Source organism: Erythranthe guttata, chromosome 12 (assembly GCF_056151865.1).
Source record: "Erythranthe guttata isolate IM_541 chromosome 12, IM_541, whole genome shotgun sequence".
Classification (NCBI taxonomy): domain Eukaryota; kingdom Viridiplantae; phylum Streptophyta; class Magnoliopsida; order Lamiales; family Phrymaceae; genus Erythranthe; species Erythranthe guttata.
Genome location: NC_142544.1, coordinates 16,407,849 through 16,432,040, shown reverse-complemented (window position 1 = coordinate 16,432,040; position 24,192 = coordinate 16,407,849). Strand labels below are relative to the sequence as shown.

At 37.4% G+C, this 24,192-nt stretch overlaps 5 protein-coding genes across 8 annotated transcripts; 3 read left to right on the top strand and 2 right to left on the bottom strand.

Annotated features, from left to right (window-relative positions):
* Positions 1-742: 742 nt before the first annotated feature.
* On the top strand, positions 743-3,407 carry LOC105967565 (14-3-3-like protein GF14 iota). Of its 3 annotated transcripts, none has more exons than XM_012992169.2 (7): positions 743-955; positions 1,589-1,895; positions 2,179-2,266; positions 2,341-2,450; positions 2,548-2,693; positions 2,965-3,011; positions 3,122-3,407. In XM_012992169.2, the coding sequence occupies exons 1-7, from the start codon at positions 883-885 to the stop codon at positions 3,122-3,124; spliced, it is 774 nt and encodes a 257-aa protein (XP_012847623.1). In that variant the 5' UTR covers positions 743-882; the 3' UTR covers positions 3,125-3,407. The 3 variants fall into 3 exon arrangements, with proteins under 3 accessions (XP_012847623.1, XP_012847622.1, XP_012847621.1); XM_012992168.2 differs by having other exon boundaries at positions 745-955; positions 3,119-3,407; XM_012992167.2 differs by lacking the exon at positions 3,122-3,407 and having other exon boundaries at positions 754-955; positions 2,965-3,023.
* Positions 3,408-3,685: 278 nt separating this feature from the next.
* LOC105967566 (chromatin modification-like protein) lies at positions 3,686-5,522 on the bottom strand. Its single transcript, XM_012992170.2, has 5 exons — positions 5,198-5,522; positions 5,032-5,110; positions 4,477-4,528; positions 4,298-4,367; positions 3,686-4,080 (listed from the first exon to the last, which is right to left on the bottom strand). Exons 1-5 carry the CDS (start codon positions 5,357-5,359, stop codon positions 3,997-3,999), a joined length of 447 nt encoding a protein of 148 aa, XP_012847624.2. The 5' UTR covers positions 5,360-5,522; the 3' UTR covers positions 3,686-3,996.
* Positions 5,523-5,999: 477 nt separating this feature from the next.
* On the top strand, positions 6,000-8,597 carry LOC105967437 (triose phosphate/phosphate translocator, chloroplastic). The gene is made up of 12 exons (XM_088826114.1): positions 6,000-6,385; positions 6,470-6,541; positions 6,632-6,697; positions 6,803-6,881; positions 6,979-7,099; positions 7,207-7,302; positions 7,394-7,506; positions 7,643-7,720; positions 7,841-7,957; positions 8,047-8,146; positions 8,250-8,350; positions 8,423-8,597. Exons 1-12 carry the CDS (start codon positions 6,120-6,122, stop codon positions 8,450-8,452), a joined length of 1,239 nt encoding a protein of 412 aa, XP_088682240.1. The 5' UTR covers positions 6,000-6,119; the 3' UTR covers positions 8,453-8,597.
* LOC105967564 (pentatricopeptide repeat-containing protein At1g26460, mitochondrial) lies at positions 6,973-12,423 on the bottom strand. Of its 2 annotated transcripts, none has more exons than XM_012992166.2 (7): positions 11,680-12,423; positions 10,948-11,179; positions 10,379-10,861; positions 9,302-9,508; positions 9,052-9,189; positions 8,745-8,932; positions 6,973-7,610 (listed from the first exon to the last, which is right to left on the bottom strand). In XM_012992166.2, exons 1-6 carry the CDS (start codon positions 12,252-12,254, stop codon positions 8,747-8,749), a joined length of 1,821 nt encoding a protein of 606 aa, XP_012847620.1. In that variant the 5' UTR covers positions 12,255-12,423; the 3' UTR covers positions 6,973-7,610; positions 8,745-8,746. The 2 variants fall into 2 exon arrangements, 1 of the variants encoding a protein (XP_012847620.1); XR_016034623.1 differs by having other exon boundaries at positions 7,021-7,610; positions 9,052-9,206; positions 11,680-12,391.
* Positions 12,424-14,380: 1,957 nt separating this feature from the next.
* Positions 14,381-16,482, top strand: LOC105967596 (PLASMODESMATA CALLOSE-BINDING PROTEIN 1). Its single transcript, XM_012992202.2, has 4 exons — positions 14,381-14,775; positions 14,867-15,106; positions 15,228-15,264; positions 15,877-16,482. Exons 1-4 carry the CDS (start codon positions 14,721-14,723, stop codon positions 16,193-16,195), a joined length of 651 nt encoding a protein of 216 aa, XP_012847656.2. The 5' UTR covers positions 14,381-14,720; the 3' UTR covers positions 16,196-16,482.
* Positions 16,483-24,192: the final 7,710 nt, after the last annotated feature.

Below are 24,192 nucleotides of genomic sequence, written 5' to 3'. Positions count from 1 at the left end.
TTACACCATTGATTTACGCATAATGATAATAATACACACAACAACTATTTATATAGATTTATGATGCAAAATTGTCCGGTGGATTTTATTAGGTGTAGCATCTCATAAACCGTATAATGGTAAGTTCGTCGAGTGTAACATAAATAAACCGTCGATACAAAAACAAACTTTCTAATCAAATTATAGTACTAAATTTCTAAAACCACTGATTTTTTCATATGTTATCGAACAAAAATATTTATTCAATCTGAATTTGTTATGTTAATTAATATTCGAGCAAAAAAATGATTTGATTTTTACTAGGGATGACGATTTTTACTCAACTTGAACCGGATTCAAAGATTGAACTAAAAAAAACAGATCCAAAATCAACTTATATGAATTTGCATGGATCTATTTAATATCTCAACTCGCGTGGTTCAAAATCGATCTTACTCAACTTTCACAGTCATATAAACACTCTAACACACATTTCACACACACACACACTGACACACACTTTGGAGACACACATACATTCCACACTCATATAAAACTCACACTCACAATTTCCGATCAAAATAAAAATAAAAATAAAAACCATCATATAAAATATTGTAACTTTAATACTTTAATATTTAAAATCAAGTAATTAAGAATCCGCACTAACCGCCACACGTGTGTTCCCACAAGTTCCGAAAAATGGCATGATCTGCGCCCCCCACTTTCTGCATATTTACCCAACTGCCCCTGCACGGACGATGTATGCTTTTTTCATACTAATTTCTAATTTCTACATAACCTCTCTTTTCATTCATTCATTCACTCTCCGCATCAAAATTCATCACACCTCGTCGATTTTTTCTCTGCATTTCTAACCATTTCCAGATCTCCAATTCAAAAATGTCGACGGAGAAGGAGAGAGAATCTCATGTCTATTTGGCCAAGCTCGCCGAACAAGCCGAGCGTTACGATGGTATGTGTATTCTCTGTATAAAATGCGTTAATTACAGCGTTGTTGTTTGGATAATGCTGTATGTAGATGTGGAGCCGCCGCCGGCGTAGATCATAATTGATCGGCGGCATGCCTTTGTGTTTTTGTGTGTATGCATGTATGTATGTATGTATGTATGTATGTATGTATGTATGTATGTATCTGATTTTAAGGCAATTTGCTTTTTCGGTTGATGATTTTGTTTAATGGGGAAAATGTGGATGTTCGTAGACGATTACTCGTGCGTATGATTGGAATTGGGGAATGGGCGCTGATGGAATTGAATTCCCTCTTTGTGATGTTATGTATGTGAAATTTGTGCTGTTTTGTTGCTGTTGATTTTAATGTGCTATTATAAATGAAACTGGTTTTAAATTAATTTACTTGTTTCCTGTTTGACATAATTCTCCGACTTCGAATTTTGGTGGTGAAAACGAAAAAAGGAAATAGTCCAGACACTGAAATTGAGAAGAAAAAAAACATGTTAGTTCGTTTTCTTGTAGTTATTATTTACGCATTCATTTTCGTGGACATAAAACAGGATAAATGATAACGATGCAACAATGTCATCAATATAGGTTCGTTTTAATTTACATTATTCCATTTGTTTCGCAGAAATGGTTGAAAGTATGAAACAAGTCGCAAAGCTAGATGTTGAGTTGTCAGTTGATGAAAGAAACCTACTGTCCGTGGGGTACAAGAATGTAATTGGCGCTCGAAGAGCTTCATGGCGAATCATGTCTTCCATTGAACAGAAAGAAGAGTCCAAGGGAAACGAGAACCATGTGAAGCTAATTAAAGGTTATCGCCAGAAAGTGGAGGATGAGCTATCAAAGATTTGCCAGGACATTCTCTCTGTCATTGACAAGCATCTGATTCCCTCTTCCGGTTCGGGAGAAGCTACTGTTTTCTACTACAAGATGTAAGTCATATTGCTCTTGGAATTACGTGAAGTTAGTTTTTTAGTCCGTTCTTGATACAGCTTCCTACTTTGCTTTACTCTTGTTATCATCATAACTGATTCGGTTATTGCACTGTCACTTATTTCAGCCCGTATTTGCTTTATAGTGAGTTATTATTCACTTATACGATCAAAAGAAAGGAAAAATAAGTGCATGTTCATAATTATCATATTTATCTTTAAGTTAGCTAGTAAAAGTTTTCTGTTGGTATCATTGACTCAATTCTGGGCTTCGGTTATTCAGGAAAGGTGATTATTATCGCTACCTCGCTGAGTTCAAGACTGATCAGGAAAAGAAGGAGATAGCTGAAGAGTCCCTTAAGAGCTACGAGGCATGTTAATTTATCTTGTGTTAATGCTAGTTCATTCTGTTTCTGATGTGTTTCTCGTTTCCAATGTTTTATAGGCTGCTTCAGCCACTGCAAATACAGATCTCCCGTCCACCCACCCAATCCGTCTCGGTCTTGCTTTGAACTTCTCGGTGTTCTACTATGAGATCATGAACTCTCCTGAAAGGTAATTTTTTTTTTCCTTCCAATTTTTGGCATGATTATTCATGAATAAATCTATCTAGAAATCCTAAAATAACGTGTTGTTCGTCTAAAATTGACAGGGCTTGCCATTTGGCGAAACAAGCATTTGATGAGGCCATTGCTGATTTGGATAGCCTGAGCGAAGAGTCTTACAAAGACAGCACTTTAATTATGCAGCTGTTGAGAGATAACCTCACTCTCTGGACCTCCGATTTGCCTGAAGATGGTAAGTAATAAAATCTCTAATTTGTCTAGCGTGTGTGTATCAGGGACGTGTAATTAACTCATTATCATCGTTGCTCCAATTTATTTCTATCGAGGACTTGATATATACTTTTCTTAGATGGTTCCGTAGTTTTTTTTAATTTACAGCAGATTCAAATCTGTTTAATATACTAAACTCAGACACTATTCGAACTGTTTGTCTCTCTTTTTTTCCATAAAATCCAAGATTACTTTGATGGCTAAGCTGGATAAATAATTTTTGCCCATCACAGGTGAGGACAACATCAAAACTGAGGAATCGAAGCCAGCACAGCCTGAGGTGAAAAATTAACTCGATTGTCTTTAAGATATGATAATATATCCCAACTAATCGAGCTTCTTTCGTAACTGGAGCATTTAGTAATCATGTTTTTTTTTTTACTGCAGCAGTAATTTCATTGCAGCACCTGGAACAAGTTCTTCTGGAGAGTCTAGCTTTCTTAGTTAAGCACTGTCAACTGTCATAAGCTGATGATATTTCAAACCGTTTTATCGGAGCAATGAGAAATTGAAATGTGTTTAATCTGCCAGCATTTTGCCTCCAAAGCTCTGGTTTCCGAGGAAACGATGCAACACATTTTTTGTTTGTTTGTTCGTTTTGTTTTTGTTTTCACCAAGTTTTATGCTGTCTACTTTCTTTCACAGTTACTGCCCTATGAAAATATCTCAACCAATTACTGAACATTTCATCTTTACAAAAATTTAGGGAAAATGAAAATTATGAGGAATAAGTTCCGTTTCTATTTAGATCGAATAATTTGAAGCAAAGATTTATAAAGTACGATAAGTCGATAACAAGTCCATCGAACTTGTTTGGTTCGTTTATCTGTCGATGAATTCCAATTTTTTATTCATTGTGGTGGATATCAAATTCGTGGCTCTAGGAATCAGAAACATAAATTGACATCAAACAGGAAAAAAATGAATAATTGAATACCAATTGAGAATAAAATGTGAAGAGAGAAGGTAATTAATTGCTTATATAATTATACAAAGAAAGTGCAGTAAATTAAAAACCATGCCCAAAAAAAATCTCACACCAAGTAACAGAGGTGGCGATATATCTATTCCGATTTCTCTTCCAAGTGCTTAATATCGAAGATAGGACAACGACAATTAACCATTGAAACTCGGTAGGATAATAGAGAAGAACTGAAACCTTCGTGAAAATAAGATATATCAACAACTTGCATACGTGAAAGCCAAAAAAAAAAAAGAAAAAAAAAAAAGACTATGTACTCTCGAGAACTATAATGCGTCAACAATCAACTTTCGTCCTCGAAGTAACTCTGTGGCAACCGAAAGTCTTCCTCCTGACTCAGAAACTCCGCGTCTTCGTCATCTTGTTTCTGAGATCCAACAAAAAAACGAGACACAATGCTTCAGTGACCAAGCATCAAAAGTTTGGTTCTTATCTATATATATCATAAATAATTTTACATGTGATATTATACAAAAGATTGGATGATGAATTCTAGTAAGATTGAATTTGAAAGCTTCAATTATATTTGACGTTTTTCTAAACTGGATGATATAAGTAAATAAAGAAAAGTCGAAGGAGCGTACCACCATTTCCAAATTGTAAAAACGACTCAGCAACTTCAAGATTTCGTCTGAGGTAAATGGACGGTTAAAACTGCAAAAAGTCAAAACGATGATCCCTCATAAACATCATATAAACTTCCATTTCTTGATGCAATTAATGAAACCGTAAAAAAATTAATTTAAAAAAAAGCCAAACGAACCTTCTGCGCATGTATTCAGTTAAACCATAAAGAACAAAGTGACGATGTACCCCTGGAATCATCATCAATAGATAAATTCATCAAAACACTAATAAATAAACCCAAAAAAAACACGGTGAAAAGCCACTTTTCTCTCTACAAACGAAGATACATAATCTAATTACATGACATAACGATATTTATAGCGCATTAACTTTCACAAAGACCTACTAAAAACATAATCGAATCGCATTTTCAATATCCAAAATATTTATTAAAAAAAAAAAAAAAAAAAAAAGCGATATCCCACCCTAAAAACGAAGATATCTACATTGACGATAAAAACCAACAAGTCCTCATCCCAATTCCTATCAATTTTTCAAAATGCTCACCCGAATAATGATTAATGCTAAACTAATTCTAGCCATAAATCGACAACATGCATGCAGATAAACATCAATGTAATTTTATACTCCATCCCAATTCTCAACAACAAAGGGGGCTTAAAAATAAATAAATAAATAAATAAAGAATAAAAATCAGCTTCAGAAAATAAATAAAAATTAAAAAAAAAACCTTGTAATTTGGCAGGTGGGTAAATTTCGAGAGCTTCGAGCAATCCCAACTCCAACTCCAACTCCACCTCTGATTTATCCTAAATAAAAAAATCAACAAAAAAATAAAAATCAACCCAATAATTAATTACACCGGCAGTAGACGAAATTAAAAAAAAAAATTGAACCTTGCGGAGTGAGGAAGAGTTGATTTTGCATGGAGAGTGAACAGAAAGTCCGTCTTGCTCGTGCTCCTCTTGCTGTTGTTCATCTTCGTCTTCAATTTCTTCTTCTTTTTTAATTTCTTCTTTCACTTCTTTCTTAGATTTACCATTTGTCATCTGCCCCATCTCGCTTTCTCTCTCCAACTGATTCGATTCGACTGTGTTTTTATATATATATTTATTCGGAATTTAGAGAGAGATTTTGGGGATTTTGGTTAATCAGATCACACAGTACAGAAAAGAAAAAAGAAAATGGAAGAACCAAGGGTTGATTAGTGTGGGCTGGGCTGAAGATGGTGGTGAAGTGGAGTTTATTGGACTAAATAAATATATTTTGGACTCAAAAGGCTAATAGTTTTTATGGGCCTAATTGTAAATAAAAAGTTTACTAAAATTCGGATTATTAACACAATATTTAAATTATAATTAAGCCGAAAAGAAAATGATATAATAAATATTAAAATTTAATATAAAACTATTTGCATTATAAAAGGGTAGATATATTTATACTTGTTGATTCAGGCTAAATATGTGTTTAAATAAATATTATATAGACTTAGCATAGGCTTACTTACAGTGTCGAATAATAGACGAATGACTTAGTTGGTGGAGTAAGAGAGCGTGACGTTTAAGGGTTTGAAAATGCGTACTACCAAAACCTTTTAAATCGGATTTACCTCATTGTTTCTTTTATATCTCATTACCAATTCTCATTTCTTTGATATATCCGCAAAATTAACCAAAAAAAAAAAAAAAAAAGAAAAGAAAGAAAGAAAAAAACATTGGTGTCAACGTTATAATTTTTGTTTGTGCATATGTTTGTTTATTATGAATAAAAACACACAAATTAATTGAAATCAAATTCTTGTTTCTTTGCTCATTCACAATGGCTTCAATCTCTAATATTTCTCTCATCCACCAATCAAGATTCTCTACCTTGTATAACAGAAATAGAAATGGACATATTATTACTACTTCAAGAGCAAATCACTTGGAATTTTCGCCACTTCCTAAAAAGATCGAATTATCTGCACGTGTGAAGTTTCCAAGAGTGGACGGAATCTTGAACCGTCGTGGAATCTCCGATTTTTTTATAGCTACTAAAGCTGCAGCTTCTGATGCAGAGGGTCATGAGATTGAACTCTCTAACGGGTACTTTTACGAGCATTTTGAGCCGTTCGATATGTTATATTTGTTTGGTTCATATTAATTTCTTTTTATTTATTTTAATTGCAGGTTTGCTAAGCCTAACAAGAGCTTCTCAGAGAGATTCCCAGCTCTTGTTACTGGATTCTTTTTCTTTACATGGTAAAGTATTTTTCTGGATTTTTTCTTTTACTTTTATTTAATATTCTACAGTTTCTATTAATATTATAATATGATTTTCTTATGATACAGGTATTTCCTGAATGTTATATTCAATATACTCAACAAGCAGGTCTACAACTATTTCCCATATCCATAGTACGTTGTGTTTCTTGAGAGACCTTTATTCAATTAATTAATTAATTTAGATTATTTTCAGCTTTGAAAACAAATTATTCAAAAAAACTAATCATCTTTGTACAGTTTTGTCTCAGCTATTCATCTTCTTGTTGGAGTAGTATACTGCCTCATTAGCTGGGGTGTCGGTCTACCAAAACGCGCTGTAACTTCCGTTTATTTTCTCAAACTCTAATATATTCATGTAAAAATTATTATTACCTTTTTTTATTGTGTAATTTCGACGGTGTTTATGATTTCAGCCAATGAATAAGGAGCTTTTAGGGCTTCTCACACCGGTAGCATTCTGTCACGCTCTCGGACATGTCATGTCAAACGTATCGTTTGCAGCAGTTGCTGTCTCTTTCACACATACCATCAAAGGTATATTTGTGTATATGTTCGACAAACACGAATGAATCTATTCGAACTAAGTTGACAAAGAAACTAAAAACCTTAACTACTTGCCTCTGTTTGTGTACAAAACACAGCGTTGGAGCCATTCTTCAGTGCTGCTGCTTCACAGTTTATCTTAGGCAACCAGATTCCGCTGCCACTTTGGCTGTCGTTAGCCCCTGTTGTAATGGGTAAGTCAACAAGAATTACGATCCATCGACCGAAAAAAGGAAATTGAACTCGAATTTTTTTAAGTTGTGTGATCTCTGGACTGCTATCCAGGTGTGTCAATGGCGTCTATGACGGAACTTTCCTTTAACTGGACCGGCTTCATCAGTGCAATGATATCGAATGTTTCCTTCACTTACAGAAGCATTTACTCAAAGAAAGCTATGGTAAAATCCGACAGCAGAACGTAAAATTTTTCGGAAATTTGTTTTCCTGTAAAATTGCTGACGAGGGCTTTCCTGTCATTTCATGTTTGGAACATCCTGGCAAACTGCAACAACAACAAAAATCTGAGTATAACAGACGGGGATGGACAGTACAAATATCTATGCATACATTTCAATTATAGCCCTATTGTTTTGCCTCCCACCTGCAATATTAGTAAGTTTTCTCTTGACCAACGACGATTACATGAACATTTCGACATCTGTCCATTTCACTGTAATTTCTTGAAGAAAAAAAAACAGATTTACGATTTCTAGTTTTGAACTTTTTTTTCAGATTGAAGGTCCTAAGTTAATGCAATATGGGTTCAAAGATGCAATTGCTAAAGTTGGTCTGACCAAGTTCTTGTCTGATCTCTTCTGGATTGGAATGTTCTATCATCTGTACAATCAGGTAATTTAATTTACAGGGCTTTGGTTATGTCGGTTTACTTAGCAAGTACATATTACCTATTCTTTTTTCTCGTTTCCTCGTAACTTCAGGTAGCTACAAACACATTGGAAAGGGTTGCACCTCTCACACACGCTGTTGGAAATGTGCTGAAGCGAGTCTTTGTTATCGGATTCTCCATTGTTGTCTTTGGTAATCAATCACTTCTATGATGCTTATACTATAAAACTTGCGACTTTCTCCATATAGTTAAATATTATTATCTACGAATGATTGGGAGAACAAATATTGGCAGGCAATACAATCTCTACACAAACTGGAATTGGTACTGGAATAGCCATTGCCGGTGTTGCTATGTACTCACTCATTAAGGCAAACATGGAGGAGCAAAAACGGGTACGATTTTTACAAGATTATTTGGGATTTTTACTGCACTTAGGCTTATGAATGTTTTTGTATCATTTACAGAAAGATGCTCAGAAGACTCGTGCATCTTAAGGCTCCAACATCTACCAAGCAGCTGAATTCACATGCAATTTGTAGGAAATCACAAGTCAACAAAAACCACTGGAATCGTGCTGATCTATGTTCTTGCAAAATTACTTTTTGAAAATTTCCCTACATTTTTTCACCAACTATTGTATGCTCAGAAATTTCTAATGTCGTCTGAGGCCAGAAACTACATTTAATAAGTGGCTTTTCATAGTAATTGCAATGATTTTAGAAGAAAACATTAGCGAAAAGAATCTATAGCATCATGATGCAGCTGTGAATATTCTTGAGAACTTACTTTCATGAATAATCTGTGATGTAGTGAAGATTAAACAGTAGGTCACGTCGAACCTCGGTGCCCATGCGAATTTTGAACTGTCTGGCCAAAGATTCTACCTTTTCATCAGATTCATAATCCATCTCTCGAACACATCGCCTCCGAACCTTCTTTAGCATTTCCTTCGATGGCTCACAACCGGCACCCATCTGCTTGAAAAGTTTTAATGCCATTTCAGAACCAGATTTGATATATCAACGGAAAAACTAATGGGCGTATTTGGTTTTCATATAAACAAGAATATAACTGCATGGGGAATGAAAATTACCATGTGATCAATCACAGCCAGAGCAGCTTTGGGATCCCGTGTAGTAAGATGAGCATCAATAAGTAGAGAATACGTAGTCATGTTTGGTTTCACACCTAATCCAATGCAGTGCTCAAATACTTTTACAGCTTCATCTCTCTGTCGCATAAAAAGGCCTTTTTATTGATTCAACAGAAGTAACAAGTATTGTATCACATAGTTGCTAAAATAGGGAAGAAAGAAGGTGGATCTAGGGATGAAGAGAGTTTACCTTGCTGAGTTTCCCAAAGGCACATATCAGGGCATTGTATGAATGTATATTAGGGGTCAATCCAAAAGTTGCATTGATGTCATTAAAGGTCTGGTAAGCACGATCAAGATCCCATATGTTTGCACAGCCAAGAATTATACAATTTAAAGCAGCAATAGACTTATATGGAGGATCAGCTCGACTTAAATTCTCCAGCTGGTGATAAACCTAAGCAAACACTTCAAAATTCAGTCAAGTACCAGATAAATAACATTACAAGTGCAGCGCTATATACTACCGGAAAATTATATAATAAGGCAACCACCAAGCAAAAAGATGAAAGAAAGCCAATGACAAGCAATTTCATGTGAACCTCAATATTTGATCCCCTAACTTCCGAAGTGGCATGAAAATTTTGAAGTATGAGCGGCTAGAATATGAACTGAAGTTTCACGACAGATCAAAATGGTTCGTTACTGAACCTTATTTTTAATGTATGCTTTCAATGCACAAAACGGATGAGATTATTCTCTACTAAGTAAAAAATTTGCACACCATATAGACGATGAAATTCCTCCTGTTATGGGATACTCTTCGTATTGACCAAGAAAAAAAATCCTGAGAGTTACAGTTCTTATGCTCAACTATAAAAGATGATGCACAAACAAGTGGGGACAGAAAACTCTTCTCTATTTGCAGGAAACATATGTGTGGTGCCCATGAAACATGTGTATCTTTCAAAAAGATCTTTCACAAGAAAATTACTCTTAGTGAGTGGGAAAAAAATGTCAGCAAATCAATCCTCCCTGACTTTGATAAAACCCATTCTTTTCTCAAGTGTTCTTTGATAAAATACCTAAAAGAAATATTTTGGCCATACAATATGACCTTAAGACCCTATTAGTGACTTCAATTATATTTGTATGCACGTATGAGGATATAAATGATCAAGCATATTGTTTAGTAGTGCTACTTACTGCACTCAAGAAACATTGATTTTGCCAGTGGAGACTTAACTACGCCTAAAAAAAAACAGAAAAAACTAGTCCTACTAACCATAAGCTTAACACCTGAAGGCATCTAGGTAAAAGAACTTACAGTATCCAAAGTCGTGAAACCTTTCTTGGAGCAGGCGACGACCAGAGGATTCAGAGAATAAAATGGAGAGAAAAGACCTTCTCCATCGTCTTTGTTAGAATTTCCATGGTCAACCTCAAAATCTTGTAGAGTACTAAAAGCCATTTGTAGGTTCCCCGAATTAGCATAAGCATAAATTTTCGCAATGTATGATTCAGGACGAGGAACCTTCTTTTGGCGTAATGAACGCTTCAGTACAGCCCACGAGCCACCCAAGAGCCTCGAATTGTACGTTCGACCAGCAGTTCCGAGAGCAGAGACAACTAATCCTTCATCCACAGAGAGAAGAACAGAGGGGCTCGCTGTTTCTCCTTGAGCAATCCATTTGGCCATGAATTCAAGGGCATAATAAGTTAAGTCGCTGTTATCTGATTGCATTGCAATGTCAGCAATAAAATTACACGTACGCCAAGGAGGACGTAAATATTTGTTTTGGTCCGATTTCTGATAACATCCGTAAAATCACAATTAGTCGTCAAAATATGAGGTATTCGTATGGATATTCAGATAACCAGCCAAAACATATGTACCTTGCATCTCTCTATAACTGATACCAAGGTATCCAGCCTCCCATTATTAACACAAGTTTGGACACAGCCTATGAATGTAGTCACTGACAACATATATCCAGATTTCAGCATCATATCTATGTTCTTGATGGCAGATTCGATCTGGTTTGTAGAAAGAAGCACATTAACAATCAAGTCATATGACTCATCATCGGGCAAACAGTTCCCGTGTTCTTTTCCTATCTGAAGCATCCTGGCCTCAATAAAGTAAAGACTCAATTATCAGCGGAAACCCTCTAGGGAATCAATTTTCATGTTTGAGTAGAAAAGTAGTTTCCATGAATTAAATATATGGTGAAACAATCATGGAAGCAGAAAAAAGATTAATCCCCCGTTGCTACCAAACCATACACCCCGACCCAAACAAAAGTAATGCAGAAAATACTACATTTAAATTGGATTACTCATTGTGTTGAAAGAAGGAGGTGGAAGAATGCAATAAGAAATAGAACACGAAAGAAGAAGGAACGGATAAAACAAAAGAATCAACGAAACAATGCTTATTGTCTGTAGCTCTAACATCATAGATGTAACACTAGTAGCAATAGAAATACACGAATGCAATCCACAACCATTACGCGTAACAAGTTTTAGTTCCAAGAATATACATAAAACTACCGTGGTCTATTGATCAATTGATATTCAAGCAGTGCTATTCATTTGCTCAACAAAATGCAACGAAAAAAATCCAACCTTCCGATCAATCTCTCAGCTGCCCGTGATTCACCGGCCAGCTGCATAGCCTTGAGCACAAGGTTAAACGACGCAGTATTAGGCAATACCCCACAATCGTCCATTTGCGCCACGATATTGAGCAGTTCCCCCGGAGGCGTCCCCAACAGCATACTCGCCCTCAAATAATGGTTATACAGATTCACGTCAGGCTTGTTCGGCTTCCCGCTATTATCCAAAGACCTAATCCAGAACTCGAACAGCTGCTTCACTTCCGCCCATCGATGTTCCGTCATCCAATCCGCTAACTGATCAATCAAACTCTTCGAGTCGAGCATTTTCGCTAGCGATTTCATTTGCTCATCGAATTTTCCGGGGAGAAACCCGTAGCTGATGTGTACTTGAGCGGCGGTAATTACGGGAGAATCAGAGAGGGTAGAACTGAGGGATTTAGGGTTTGGGGGTAGTGGATTCTGCGACGGCGGAGGCTCCGCCGGCTGCGATTGTTGGCAGAGGTGGGCGAAGGTGGAGATGGATTTGAAGTTCGGCAGCCTGATGAACGGTCGAGATTTCGCTAAAAATGGTGCCAGTACCATTTTTTCCGGCGAAATGTATATATTTAATCTGTCAATTTCATGGTTGGAGATGGAAGATTCATTGCTAGGGTTTTTTTGGGGGTTTTTGCAGAATTGTTGTTGGTTTTGATCAATGTGATAATGGCGGGGCAAATTTCTTTTTATATTTTTAAAATAATCCAAAAATAAATGCGCGCGTGAGTGAAGAAGGCGCGTTGACCTCGATCCAAAAGTAGACGGGCCGAATTTTATTATCAAATTGGGCCCGATGGCCCTTATGGGCTCAAATGTTCTGATTTGTGGGCTTGGCTCAAATTATAGCCCAATGTGTATTAATTTATTATTATGTTCAATATATATATATTTTATATAATAGATTTAAATTCGGGTTTATTTTTTTATTATAGGCTTTTTACACCAGCAAAGGACAAATAAAAGCTACATTTATCCCTTTCTTATTACTTTTAACTTTTAGAATCTTCTCTCTCTATCTTTTTACCTTTTGTTATTTTTTCTCTGAATAAATTACTGAAATGTTAAATGTCGTTTCGATTTTGGTAATACTGTTTTAACTTCGAACGTGATTTTGACTCTCTTTTATTCTGATTTTGGCAAAATGTAAACATGGAAATTATAGCCATTTGAGCTGGCTTTCTAATCCAATTTGAATCAGCTAGATTGAATGTTATGTGAGAAAGTTATGCGTGAATTAATTACATATTGAATTTTAGTTAACTCAAAATATTGAAGTTGTGTATAATATTCATTGATTGGTTTTTATATTCCTCACATGACTTTCAATCTTGGTGATTCAAATTGAATTAGATCGCTGCCTCAAATAACTACAAATTCTGTGTTTTGAGTTTTGCTAAATTCAAATTCCAAAATGGTCAAAATCATCATTAAGTAGAAACGATATAATTAAAACTTAAACGATATATATCACATCCATGTAAATTAACATTTGTGTTTCCATGATAAACTTAGAAAAGCCTATTGTAGAATGAGGTTCTTCAAAAAAGTTTAATGAATTAATATCACTTTGTTATTATCCTTGTTTTTTAGAATGCTGTTAATGTTATTATACACGAAACTTTCTATTTCTATATAAATTAATAGGGATTTAAAAATTGTTTGTTAATGTTATTATACACGAAACTTTATATTTCTATATAAATTAATAGGGAATTAAAAATTGTTGGGAGCATTGTCCCGAACCCTCTGCTAACTCCGCCACTAATCAATTGCAACATAATTTTTTTGACTAACTTATCATCTTCAATTTACTAATGAATGTCTATTAACTTTTTACTATAAATTTTATTAAATTATTTATACGATATCACATAATTAAATTATTAAAGAGTAATAATGATATTGATATTCAATGATAAAAGAGTGGCTTCCCCATGGGAATTAGATGCTAAAAGTAAAGGGGCCAAACATAGTGGCACTCTATAGTGACACCACACCATAAAATATTTTGCAAAAACACCCCTAGTGGGGGACCCTCTTTTTGGCAAAATTAATTTCAACACAATTAAAAAAAATATGTTTTAAATATTTGATCGAAAATCGAAAATTCGAATTTTTTTATATCAAAACTAGTAGAATTGAAAAAAAAATATATGTTTTCTTAATCTATAATATAAAATATGTAACAATATTGATATTTTGTAAATGTAGTTTTGTGAATTAGATGTTTTAAAGTTTATTAAGAAATTTGGAAGATGACCAGAAATCGAAATCGACTACACGTTCCAATTCAGGCTAAAAAATAATTGGAAACCCGAATGAAATATAATAATGTGTTCAAAACACAACGAATCACAATCGACGCAAATCCTAATATTTTTCCGATTACGGCATTTTTTTCGAAATTTTGAAGGAAGTCCACCAAAAATTGAGCCAAAAAGTTGATAGAAGGTGATTTTTATATCCAATGAATTTCCAAAAAAAGAAAAGAAAAAAAAAGAGTAAAAAGTAAATATAAAAAAAAATGGGTAACCTAACCCAAGTACAAATGAAGATGGGTTAACTTTGACCACGCCCTAAGTTAACGACCGTTTGGACAACATCCGGAAACACGACACGTGTAACAGCATAGTACAAATACAGATGACAAAAGTTTCGAGCTTTGCTAAATGTGCAATTCCCCCAAGAACACTTTTTTAGCCACCATTTAAATTCCATTATAATATTATATTAATAACACTGTCCAAATACAGACATACATACATACATCATACTGTATGTATATATACTACTGTACATACACACACCTCTTCGCACCGTCACCCTTATTTCTCAGTCTAGAAATCTCCATTTCAAATCCCCCCCTCCTCTGTACACTCTCCCATCTCCCCCTTTCTCTCTCTAAACTCTCTCTCTCTAAACTTTCTCTCTCTTGCTGTTTGCTTTAGCTCTCATCAACCAGGTTGCGTAAATAAAAAGTTTAAATTAGCCACCTTTTTTTCTTGAATAATCATGGCTGTTTTTGCGGTGGGCTTAGTGTTTCTCTTCGCTTTTGCAGGCTATTCTGGTAATTAAACCTCCCCCAATTTCTCTCTTAATTTTCAACATTTAATCAATCTTTTCAAAAAATTTTTTTTTTTTTTTTGTGTGATTTACAGATGCAAGTTATTGTGTGTGCAATAATGGGCTGAGTGATGCTGTTCTTCAGAAGAACATAGATTATGCATGTGGAGCTGGAGCTGATTGCTCGGCAATTCTACAAAGTGGGCCCTGCTTCAACCCTAACACCGTCAAAGATCACTGCAATTACGCCGTCAACAGCTACTACCAGAAAAAGGGCCAGATTCCCGGCAGCTGTGATTTTCAGGCCACTGCTTCTGTTACAACAGTTGCCCCTAGTGAGTGTTGTTCTTTCAATGAAGCCCTTCATTATCGTCGAAAAATCGAATCTTTTTTCCGATTATTATAACATATGTTTCGGGTTTTTTTGTGGTGTTGTCTTTGTTGATGATTTGGCAGGTACAACTTCTGGGTGTGTGTATCAATCTACTCCTAGGTAATTTGTTGTGTTCTTGATTGAATTAAACTAGATCTTCAACGATTAATTAGTCGAATTTTAATTGAGTAATTGTAGTAAAAATTGCAACTTTCTTGATTATTTAGCAATTTTTCTTGATTATTTAGCAATTTTCTTGATTAATTAGAAACTTTCTTGATTATTTAGCAACTTTCTTGATTAATTATCAACTTTCTTGATTAATTAGCAACTTTCTTGATTATTTAGCAACTTTCTTGATTGGGATTATTTAAAAATTTTGCGGTAAATAAATGAAGTTAGGCAATTCTAGTAATTGAAAAAAGGTGCAAGATGTGAATTTTGATTCCCATGATTGACGAACCGTCAGCTAGTAGTATGTCGACTTCGAGTCGACAGTATTGACTTTCTTTTAGAGTGGGAAATGCTTAGTAGATCCAATGTAATAAACTTACCTTTAATCAGATTAGTTCCGAAAAACTCACCAAATATTATCATGTGAGCTGTCACAACAATGTTGTCGTTTTTTCTTACACGTACCAAACAATCACAATCACATTTTCTTGATGTCGTTATATTACGTACACACGAAAAAACAATGTAGTTCTGATTTCGGTCGTTTTTTTTGTGTAGCACTGGAGGCAGCACTACACCGGTCGTCGGAGGGACTCCAGCCATCGGTGGCACGCCAGCTGTCGGCGGGACCCCAACCTTCGGTGGGACGCCAGCTGTCGGTGGGACCCCAACCATGGGTGGGACCCCCATGACTCCAACGATGGGCGGCGGGACCACTAACCCTGGTTCAACAATGACTCCAGGTTTTGGCCTCGGACCAACCGGGAGCGGATTTAGCAACACGGACAGCAGTGGCGGCGCGAAGGTGGTGCTATCCCAAAGCGGCACGTTTGCGGTCCTCGTGTTAATCTTGATTACCGCCGGAATAAGAGTGTAATTAACTACCACTAAATGAGTTTGGTTTTGTTGGGCATATATGTTGGAATATGATTCTAGAAGAACTCCACTAGGGTTTCTTTTCTGTTGTGGTGGCACAAAAAAAAAAAAAAAAGAGGGGAATTGGATTCCCCTGTTAGTGGTAACAGAATATTCTGCTCTCTGCTGTTTAGATATTTTTTCCTTTGTGTACATCTGGATAGTGAGGCAGGATTAATCTTTGCTTTATTTTATTTTATTTCATTTTATTTTATTTTTGGAAAAATTAAATGATTTTGATACCCTGAAGTTTTGCCTGAATAAGATATTGTAGGGTTGACATTTAAAACTGCTGAATATTATGGGTTATTTGAAATGATTAGTCAACCACCACTTGGCTTAAGAATCATTCCTCCTTATTCTCATTGTTTTTAATTTATCTGAAATGTTAAATGTCGTTTCAATTTTACTAACGTGATTTTGGCCCTTTTCTATTATGATTTTGGCAAAATGTAAAACATGGAAGCTGTAGCCCTTTGAGTTAGCTTTCTATCTAATTCGTTTTGAATCGGATAGATTGAATGTTGGGTGATAAAGTTGCGCATTAATTAGTTAGATATTAAATTCCAGATAACTAATTAAGACATAAAGTTGTGGGTGCTAAATCCTACACTAAGAGTTACTAAATCCCGCACATAAATAAAAATCATTCTCTCTCTACCAAAAATATTCTCTCTCTACTAAATATTTTCTCTCACTTCTCTATAACTTTTTCTAGGTTTTTCACACAAAAGTTACTAAATCCCGCACATAAAAAAAAAAATTTCTCTATACAAAAAAATATTTTCTCTCTATGCTCTATTTTTTCGACTTCTCTCCAACTTTTTTCTAGGATTTTCAAAATACTAAGAAGTCGTCAAAAGTCGTTTTTTGTTACGTAATAATCATCAACTAATGAGTTCAATACCTTCTAACGACAATCCACTTAAACCTGATGTAAGATTTTAATTTTTTTTGCCAAAAAATTGTCATACGCAGAGGGCAGACAACCTGGAAGAGGAAACAGATAGCGCGCACATGTTGGGCGTGCAGTACACTGTATTCGCGTCCAAGGTGGGCGCCGTCTTTGATGCGTCCGCTTCTACTTTAGATGCGATCCGATGTTGTGTTTTTTTTTTTTTGTTATATTTTTTTTTTCAGGATAATAGGGAAGTTGATTATTCTGAATATTTTTTAGGAGTACAATTGTTTAATTCTAGAGCCAATTTAATACAGTGGGCGAGAGACACAGCTGAAAGCCATGGCATTAAGCTAAGTATAGGTCATACTTTTTGTGATAGAGTATACGTCACCTGTGATCGGTATGGAAAAAAGTATGTGAAATGGAAGAATAGAGGAGTAGAAAGTACAAAATGTACTGACACGAAAAAATGTAATTGTGATTTCCAGCTGAAGGGGGCTCTACAAGCAGAGGATAAATGAGAACTCTCTATAGTTTACGGGAAGCATAATCATCATCCGACTTCGAAGCATGGTCTTTATAAACAACTCTCGCATAAGCAGTATGAAGTTACCGAGATGTTGACGAGAAGTCACGTGAAGCCTAAGAAGATTTTAAACTATCTTTGACGTGAAGATCCAAATATTACCACTTCGTTGAAATACATTTATAATGCAAGACTCAAAATCAAAATTAAATTAATGGGCAGAAAGACAGTTATTCAACATTTGATGCAGGATATTGATTAGAGCAAGTATATACAACGACACCGCGCCGATTCAATGACGAATGAGGTTATTGACTTGGTGTTTGTTGATCCTCGAATTCCTGATATGCAGAAGTTGTTCCCGTATGTCCTATTCATCGACGAGGCATCAGTAAAAAAACAATTACGAAACATATTTATTAAACATTAAAAAAAACATTTAACATAAATTAAGCATTTATTAAATATTTGAAAGTTATTTAATATTTATTAAACAAGTCTAAATATTTATTCAATATTTATTAAATATTTTTTAATTTAATATTTATTGAACATGTATTCAATATTTTAAATTTCTAATTATTTAATTCTAAAATATTTTTAACACTTATAAAGTATTAAAATTTTATTAATCATTAAATATTTATTAAAGTTTTAATAAATAATTAAATTGATATGAATTAAAAAAAAAAAAAAGAAAAAAAATTATGAAGAAAGTATCAGCCCTTCGCTTCCAACGTAGCCGCGCCTCACAAAACCCCACACCTGCCATGACGTGAATTTCATGGCAGGCACCCCACCCCGCCTCCTCCCCGCCCCCCCAAAATCCCACACCTGCCATGGACGTATTTCATGGCAGGTCTTTCATCACCCTCTACCACCCACCATATATTGACAAGTAATAAAATTAAATTGAATTTAAAAAAAAAAAAAAAAGAGAGAGAGAGAGAGAGAGAAGAGAGAAGAAAAACATTTTACTGTTAATTAGTATAATTAATTTGAGATAGAATGATTACCTTGATTGTAAAATAAATTTCAGAAGGTTTTCTTCAAGTTCGAATCTCGAATTATAATACTGTTTTTATGATGTTTTTGTGCAAGCATGAGGGGAAAAGAACTTGTTTGGGGGAGAGAAAAAGACCGACGTTTGAGATTTTAGAGAGAGAAAGAAATTTTATTATGTGCAGGATCTAGTAATTTCCATGTGGGATTTAGCATTTCAGAAAAATGATAATTGGTTTTTTTTGATTTGAGTAAAAAATTAAAAAAAGTATAATACGGTGTGGCAATTATCGAAGAGTTTATCTCACTTTGCACCCTCGAAATAAATTAATAGCATTTTGTACTCTCGAAATATAATATATATCATGCATAATGCACCTCATAGAAGTTTTTAAAGCAAATAACGTAATTTAATATTTTTAGTGGTATTTAAAAATTATATTTTTTATCACAAAAAAATATTATACGTAAAAAAAGTCCTCCAGCTATTTCGTTATCAAGTTATCTGAAAATCATATTTTCTTCAAAATATTACTTTCTGATATTTTCACCAATTAAAAGATCTATCGATCGAATAATTTAGTGATACAAGTTTATTTTACTATATATTTGTAAGAAAATATAAATTTTTTTCAATTATTCGGTGTGATTTTTATTTTTTCACACTTTGTGCGCTTGAAATTAGGTAGGAAGTTGAAGAAAATAACAATTTTATTTGTCATTTTGCACCCCGGAAAAAAACCAATAAAAAATGAATTACCCTATATTATTCAATGTATGGTGCATTATGAATGATTTATTGTCTTTTAAAGGTGTAAAATGCTATTATTATTTTTTAAGCATGCAAAGTGCCAAAACACTCCATTTAAGAGCGCAAAGCGGGATTAAGCTATTATCGAGCCTTTACTAACAGCGTAACGATATATGATTCGTGATATGGACTAGTTTGACAAATAACAAATAAACATAAGCCCATTAGGGTAAGCCCAATATGATAGGCCCATAATGAAGAACCCATGATGCCTTAGCTCGGCCCTTTGAGCGAAGTCGTCGTATGGCGCGAACCTCGGAACTGCGTGGGAGTACCTTAACTCGCTAGCCCAATACCAAGACGAGGTAAGGCGAGCCCAAGACAATACAGGCCCAAGATACATGACTTGGGGGAAAAGAGAAACCCTAAAAAAGGAAAGCCTTGAAGGCCAAGCTTTCCTCATCTATAAATAAGAGAATCAACACACACACACACACGAGAGTTTTACATTAATCACTGTTACATTGCATACACGTTTTTCCTCTATTCCGATCACTGACTTGATCGTCGGAGTTTTCCCGCCGGGAACCCCTCCCGGCGTTGTAGGTTTATTCACCGGAGTACGGACGGAGCTGGCTTGAGGAAGACGAAGACCTACAGACCAAATCAAGTGGCGCCGTCTGTGGGAAAGATCTAGAAATCTTGGGGATAACTTCCGGGAAAATATCAGATCTACCCCCCGGAAGTCCAGATCTGAGCTATCGACGTAGAGAACAATGGAAGAAGGAGATATCACTGCCCGGAATTTGCAGAAGGATTTGGATGCAGTAGCTCGCGGAACACCGGCTGATCCATCGTCCGTTCAGAAAGATAAGTCGGGGTGTAGCTTCCTTACACGCGAAAAGGAGGGTCGGATCCCTTTCACCCCAAGCAGCCCCTCTTTCGAGTTCCAGGATGGCGAAGCTGCTTCAAGAAGGCCAGCCGCAACCCCCGCTCAGGCTCCCAATGAGCGTACATATACCCGGGACGAGGTGGAAACCATGATTACCGCGGCCATCCGTAACTACACCCAAAATTTACCTCACGATAACCGACTCAGGAGAGATCCCAGACGTTCTCCGAACGAAGGACGAGCTGAGGACGAGGGCGATAGTTATTCGGAGAACCGAAGGGGTAATAGTCAGGGCGTTAGAACAGAAGTCGACAGTTTAAGACGCGATATAGATGAGTTGAAGGCCTTGCGAAGTGGGCCAGCGCGAGATCTCGTAAGATCTAGCCCTTTCGCTAGTTATCTCGATGGCGACCCTATACCGGCTAACTACCGACCGATTTTGTTTGAGTACAACGGCACGTCAGATCCAGCTGAACACTTAAGTCGGTTTAACAACACTGCCTCACTTCACCAGCTCACAGAAGGGGTGAAGTGCCGTGCCTTTGTCACCACTCTAGCAGGTCCGGCCCAAGCATGGTTCGGTCTGTTACCTGCCGGAACCATCCGATCTTTTGAACAACTTGCCAAAGCTTTCATGAACCAGTTCGCTAGCTCGAAGAAGTGTAAGAAGACCTCTCTGTCACTATTCAGCGTTCGTCAGAAGGAGAAAGAAAGCCTCAGGAGTTACATCAAACGGTTTACCTCGGCCACCCTAGAAGTCCCGACTACCAGTGACGAGGTGCTCATGGCGGCCCTTTCACAAGGGTTAAGAGATGATGAATTTTTCCGAGCTCTAGCGCTGGAGCCATCACCTGATTTCGATAATTTGTTAGAAAGGGCATCTAGGTTCATTAACTTAGAAGAAGCCCGCCAGCAGAAAGTAGAAGAATCTCACCAAGTCACAAGCGTGCGGGTCAGCGAAGTGAAAAGAGGCAAGGAGTCCATGTTACCTCGTAGGGATGTCAATGTTCCCAGTCGGAGCATCGCCCCGGATGCTAAAGGATCTCGATTTCAATCATACCAGCCCCTTACAGCTCCTCTATCCCAGGTACTGTACTCAATCGAGAAGAGAGCCGATCTTCGGTGGCCTCGAACCGCCCGCGGAGCCCCCCGACGAGACCCTACACTGGGAACCTTTTGTCGTTTCCATAATGAGTATGGACATACGACAGACGATTGTGCACATTTAAAAGACGAAGTGGAACGTCTCATCAGAGACAATAAGATCGGAGAATTTGTGAAGATAGACCCACCTCGTGGGCAAAAGCGTGAGGCCCAGTTCGGAAACCCGCCACGAGCACCGCCCCCACCGCCAGCACCGAAAAGAGGGTACATTCAGATGATTTCGGGAGGTCCTACGGGAGGGGATACTCACCGGGCTAGGAGACGCCATCTCGGTAGCCTCAAAAATAATCATGAAATTTGCCAAATCTCTACACCGAAGTATCGTCAATACCCCACTATCTCGTTTGGTCCTGAAGATGAAGCGGACCTAGATGATTTCCATTGTGACCCTCTCCTCATCACGATTAACGTTGGAGGGTACGACGTCGCTCGCGCCTTCGTTGATCCAGGAAGTTCGGTGGATGTCATATCCTACGAGTGTTTCCTGCAAATGGAGCTTGACCTCCCGATCTTCCCCGTCACCACGGCGATATTCGGATTCACGGGGGGATCCCTGACGCCGGTTGGACAAGTTAAAATCCCTGTCACTATAGGAACGCCACCTCGAACACGCACTCAAACTGTCAATTTCGTCATTGTCGAAGGATCACCAACCGCGTATAATATCGTGATAGGACGACCGATGTTACATACCTTTCGGGCGGTCCCTTCGACCATTCATCAAAAGCTTAAGTTTCCAATTGATGGAATGGTGGGAGAGGTCAGGGGCGATCAAGCCCAGTCGAGATCATGTTATGTTGAGATGGTTAAGATAGCAGAGAAGGGGCGACGTGACACTCTCACCAAAGAAGATTTGGGGGATGAGAAACGCCCCCGAATTGACCCCGAAGATAAGGTTAATCATGTACAACCTATGGACGAATTGATGATGATTGACCTCGTCCCCGGTATGATGAAACAAACCCGGATAAGCAAGGATTTAGAACCATCTCTCCGAGACGAGCTGATAGCGTTACTACGATCCAATGAAGACATCTTCGCATGGCAACCAAGTGACCTAACCGGTATCTCACCTCGTACTGTGGTGCACCGGCTCAATTTGCGACCTGAGTGTAGACCCGTCAAACAAAAACGACGGCACTTCGGTACCGAAAAGGACGAAATCATACACAAGGAGGTCCAGCGACTTCTGGACATCGGACATATCAGGGAAATCCAATTCCCCACATGGCTATCCAATGCAGTTTTAGTGCAAAAAGCCAACGGCCAGTGGCGAATGTGCATCGACTTCAGGGACTTAAACAAGGCTTGCCCAAAGGATGATTATCCCTTACCTCGCATAGATCAACTTGTAGATGCCACTGCCGGCTGCGAACTACTTAGTATGATGGATGCCTCGCAGGGATACCACCAAATTCCGCTAGACAAAAAGGACCAGCCAGCAGTAAGTTTTGTCACCGCCACGGGGACTTACTGTTACGTGGTGATGCCTTTCGGCCTAAAAAATGCAGGAGCCACGTATCAGCGATTAATGGATAGGATGTTTCGGGCCCAACTCGGACGCAACATTGAAGTTTATGTTGACGATATGTTAGTTAAAAGCAAGAAGCGCTCTACGCATCTCGCAGACCTAGCTGAAACCTTTGCAACTCTTCGTTTATATGGAATGAAGTTAAACCCTGCTAAGTGTGCGTTCGCGGTACAAGCGGGAAAGTTCCTGGGATACGTTGTTAATCGGGAAGGCATTAAGGTAAACCAAGATAAAGTTAAGGCCGTACTTCAGATGACACCTCCTCGTTCCATTAAGGAAGTCCAGTCCTTGGCAGGAAAAGTTGTAGCCCTAGCCCGGTTTATATCGCGAATGGCTGATAAGAGCCTGCCTTTCTTCAAAGTACTAAGGAAAACAGCCCAGTTCGAATGGACCACCGAATGCCAGCTCGCATTCGAAGCATTAAAACGATCCCTTACTTGCCTGCCGATTCTTAGCACCCCTGAAAAGGGCGAAATCCTGTTCGTATACTTGTCAGTAGGCGATGAGTCCATCAGTTCGGTTTTGTTTAAGGAAGTTAATAATCAGCAAAGACCGATCTACTATACTAGTAAGATCCTCACTACGTCGGAAAACCGATATTCTGAAGTCGAGAAAATAGCGTACGCATTGGTTCTCACTACGCGACGACTCCGGCCTTATTTCCTGTCGCATACCATGGTAATTCGCACAAGCTTACCCCTTCGGCAGACCCTAGGTCAACCTACCGCGTCAGGACGAATCGTTAAATGGGCCATCGAGTTAGGACAGTATGAGATTCAGTATCAACCCCGTACCTCGGTCAAAGGACAGGCGCTGGCAGATTTCATCCGAGAAACCACCAGGATACCCATCGAAAAGGAGTGGAAAATTTATGTGGATGGTTCATCTACAACCACAGGAGCAGGGGCAGGGATAATAGTTATTGATCCCACTGGAACGGAAGTCGAGTTTGCCGTCAGGTTACCTCGAGTTTCCAATAATGAAGCAGAGTATGAAGCCTTTATCCGAGGTATGGAGATCGCTCAAGAGCTCGGAGCGCGAGTGGTGCGAATATACTCCGACTCTCAATTGGTAATACACCAACTCGAAGGTGACTACGAAATAAAAAACGATAGAATGAAGAGTTATGTGAATAAAGCCCGAGCTGTGCAAGAAGCTTTTGAAGTCTGTACCATGCATCAAATTCCGAGAA

What these genes read in the sequence shown, in the direction of transcription:
- LOC105967596 (XM_012992202.2), top strand. Translation starts at nt 14,721, where the DNA reads ATGGCTGTTTTTGCGGTGGGCTTAGTGTTTCTCTTCGCTTTTGCAGGC. An exon ending in TGTTACAACAGTTGCCCCTA is followed by an intron (nt 15,107 to 15,227) that starts GTGAGTGTTGTT and finishes ATGATTTGGCAG; the next exon opens with GTACAACTTCTGGGTGTGTG. An exon ending in GTGTATCAATCTACTCCTAG is followed by an intron (nt 15,265 to 15,876) that starts GTAATTTGTTGT and finishes TTTTTTGTGTAG; the next exon opens with CACTGGAGGCAGCACTACAC.
- LOC105967565 (XM_012992167.2), top strand. Translation starts at nt 883, where the DNA reads ATGTCGACGGAGAAGGAGAGAGAATCTCATGTCTATTTGGCCAAGCTC. An exon ending in ACAAGCCGAGCGTTACGATG is followed by an intron (nt 956 to 1,588) that starts GTATGTGTATTC and finishes TTTGTTTCGCAG; the next exon opens with AAATGGTTGAAAGTATGAAA. An exon ending in CTCCGATTTGCCTGAAGATG is followed by an intron (nt 2,694 to 2,964) that starts GTAAGTAATAAA and finishes TGCCCATCACAG; the next exon opens with GTGAGGACAACATCAAAACT.
- LOC105967566 (XM_012992170.2), bottom strand. Translation starts at nt 5,359, where the DNA reads ATGGGGCAGATGACAAATGGTAAATCTAAGAAAGAAGTGAAAGAAGAA. An exon ending in ACTGAATACATGCGCAGAAG is followed by an intron (nt 4,368 to 4,476) that starts GTTCGTTTGGCT and finishes GACTTTTTGCAG; the next exon opens with TTTTAACCGTCCATTTACCT. An exon ending in TTTACAATTTGGAAATGGTG is followed by an intron (nt 4,081 to 4,297) that starts GTACGCTCCTTC and finishes GTTGGATCTCAG; the next exon opens with AAACAAGATGACGAAGACGC.
- LOC105967564 (XM_012992166.2), bottom strand. Translation starts at nt 12,254, where the DNA reads ATGGTACTGGCACCATTTTTAGCGAAATCTCGACCGTTCATCAGGCTG. An exon ending in CAGTTATAGAGAGATGCAAG is followed by an intron (nt 10,862 to 10,947) that starts GTACATATGTTT and finishes GGATGTTATCAG; the next exon opens with AAATCGGACCAAAACAAATA. An exon ending in GTTTCACGACTTTGGATACT is followed by an intron (nt 9,509 to 10,378) that starts GTAAGTTCTTTT and finishes GTGTTTGCTTAG; the next exon opens with GTTTATCACCAGCTGGAGAA.
- LOC105967437 (XM_088826114.1), top strand. Translation starts at nt 6,120, where the DNA reads ATGGCTTCAATCTCTAATATTTCTCTCATCCACCAATCAAGATTCTCT. An exon ending in ATTCTCCATTGTTGTCTTTG is followed by an intron (nt 8,147 to 8,249) that starts GTAATCAATCAC and finishes AAATATTGGCAG; the next exon opens with GCAATACAATCTCTACACAA. An exon ending in ACATGGAGGAGCAAAAACGG is followed by an intron (nt 8,351 to 8,422) that starts GTACGATTTTTA and finishes TATCATTTACAG; the next exon opens with AAAGATGCTCAGAAGACTCG.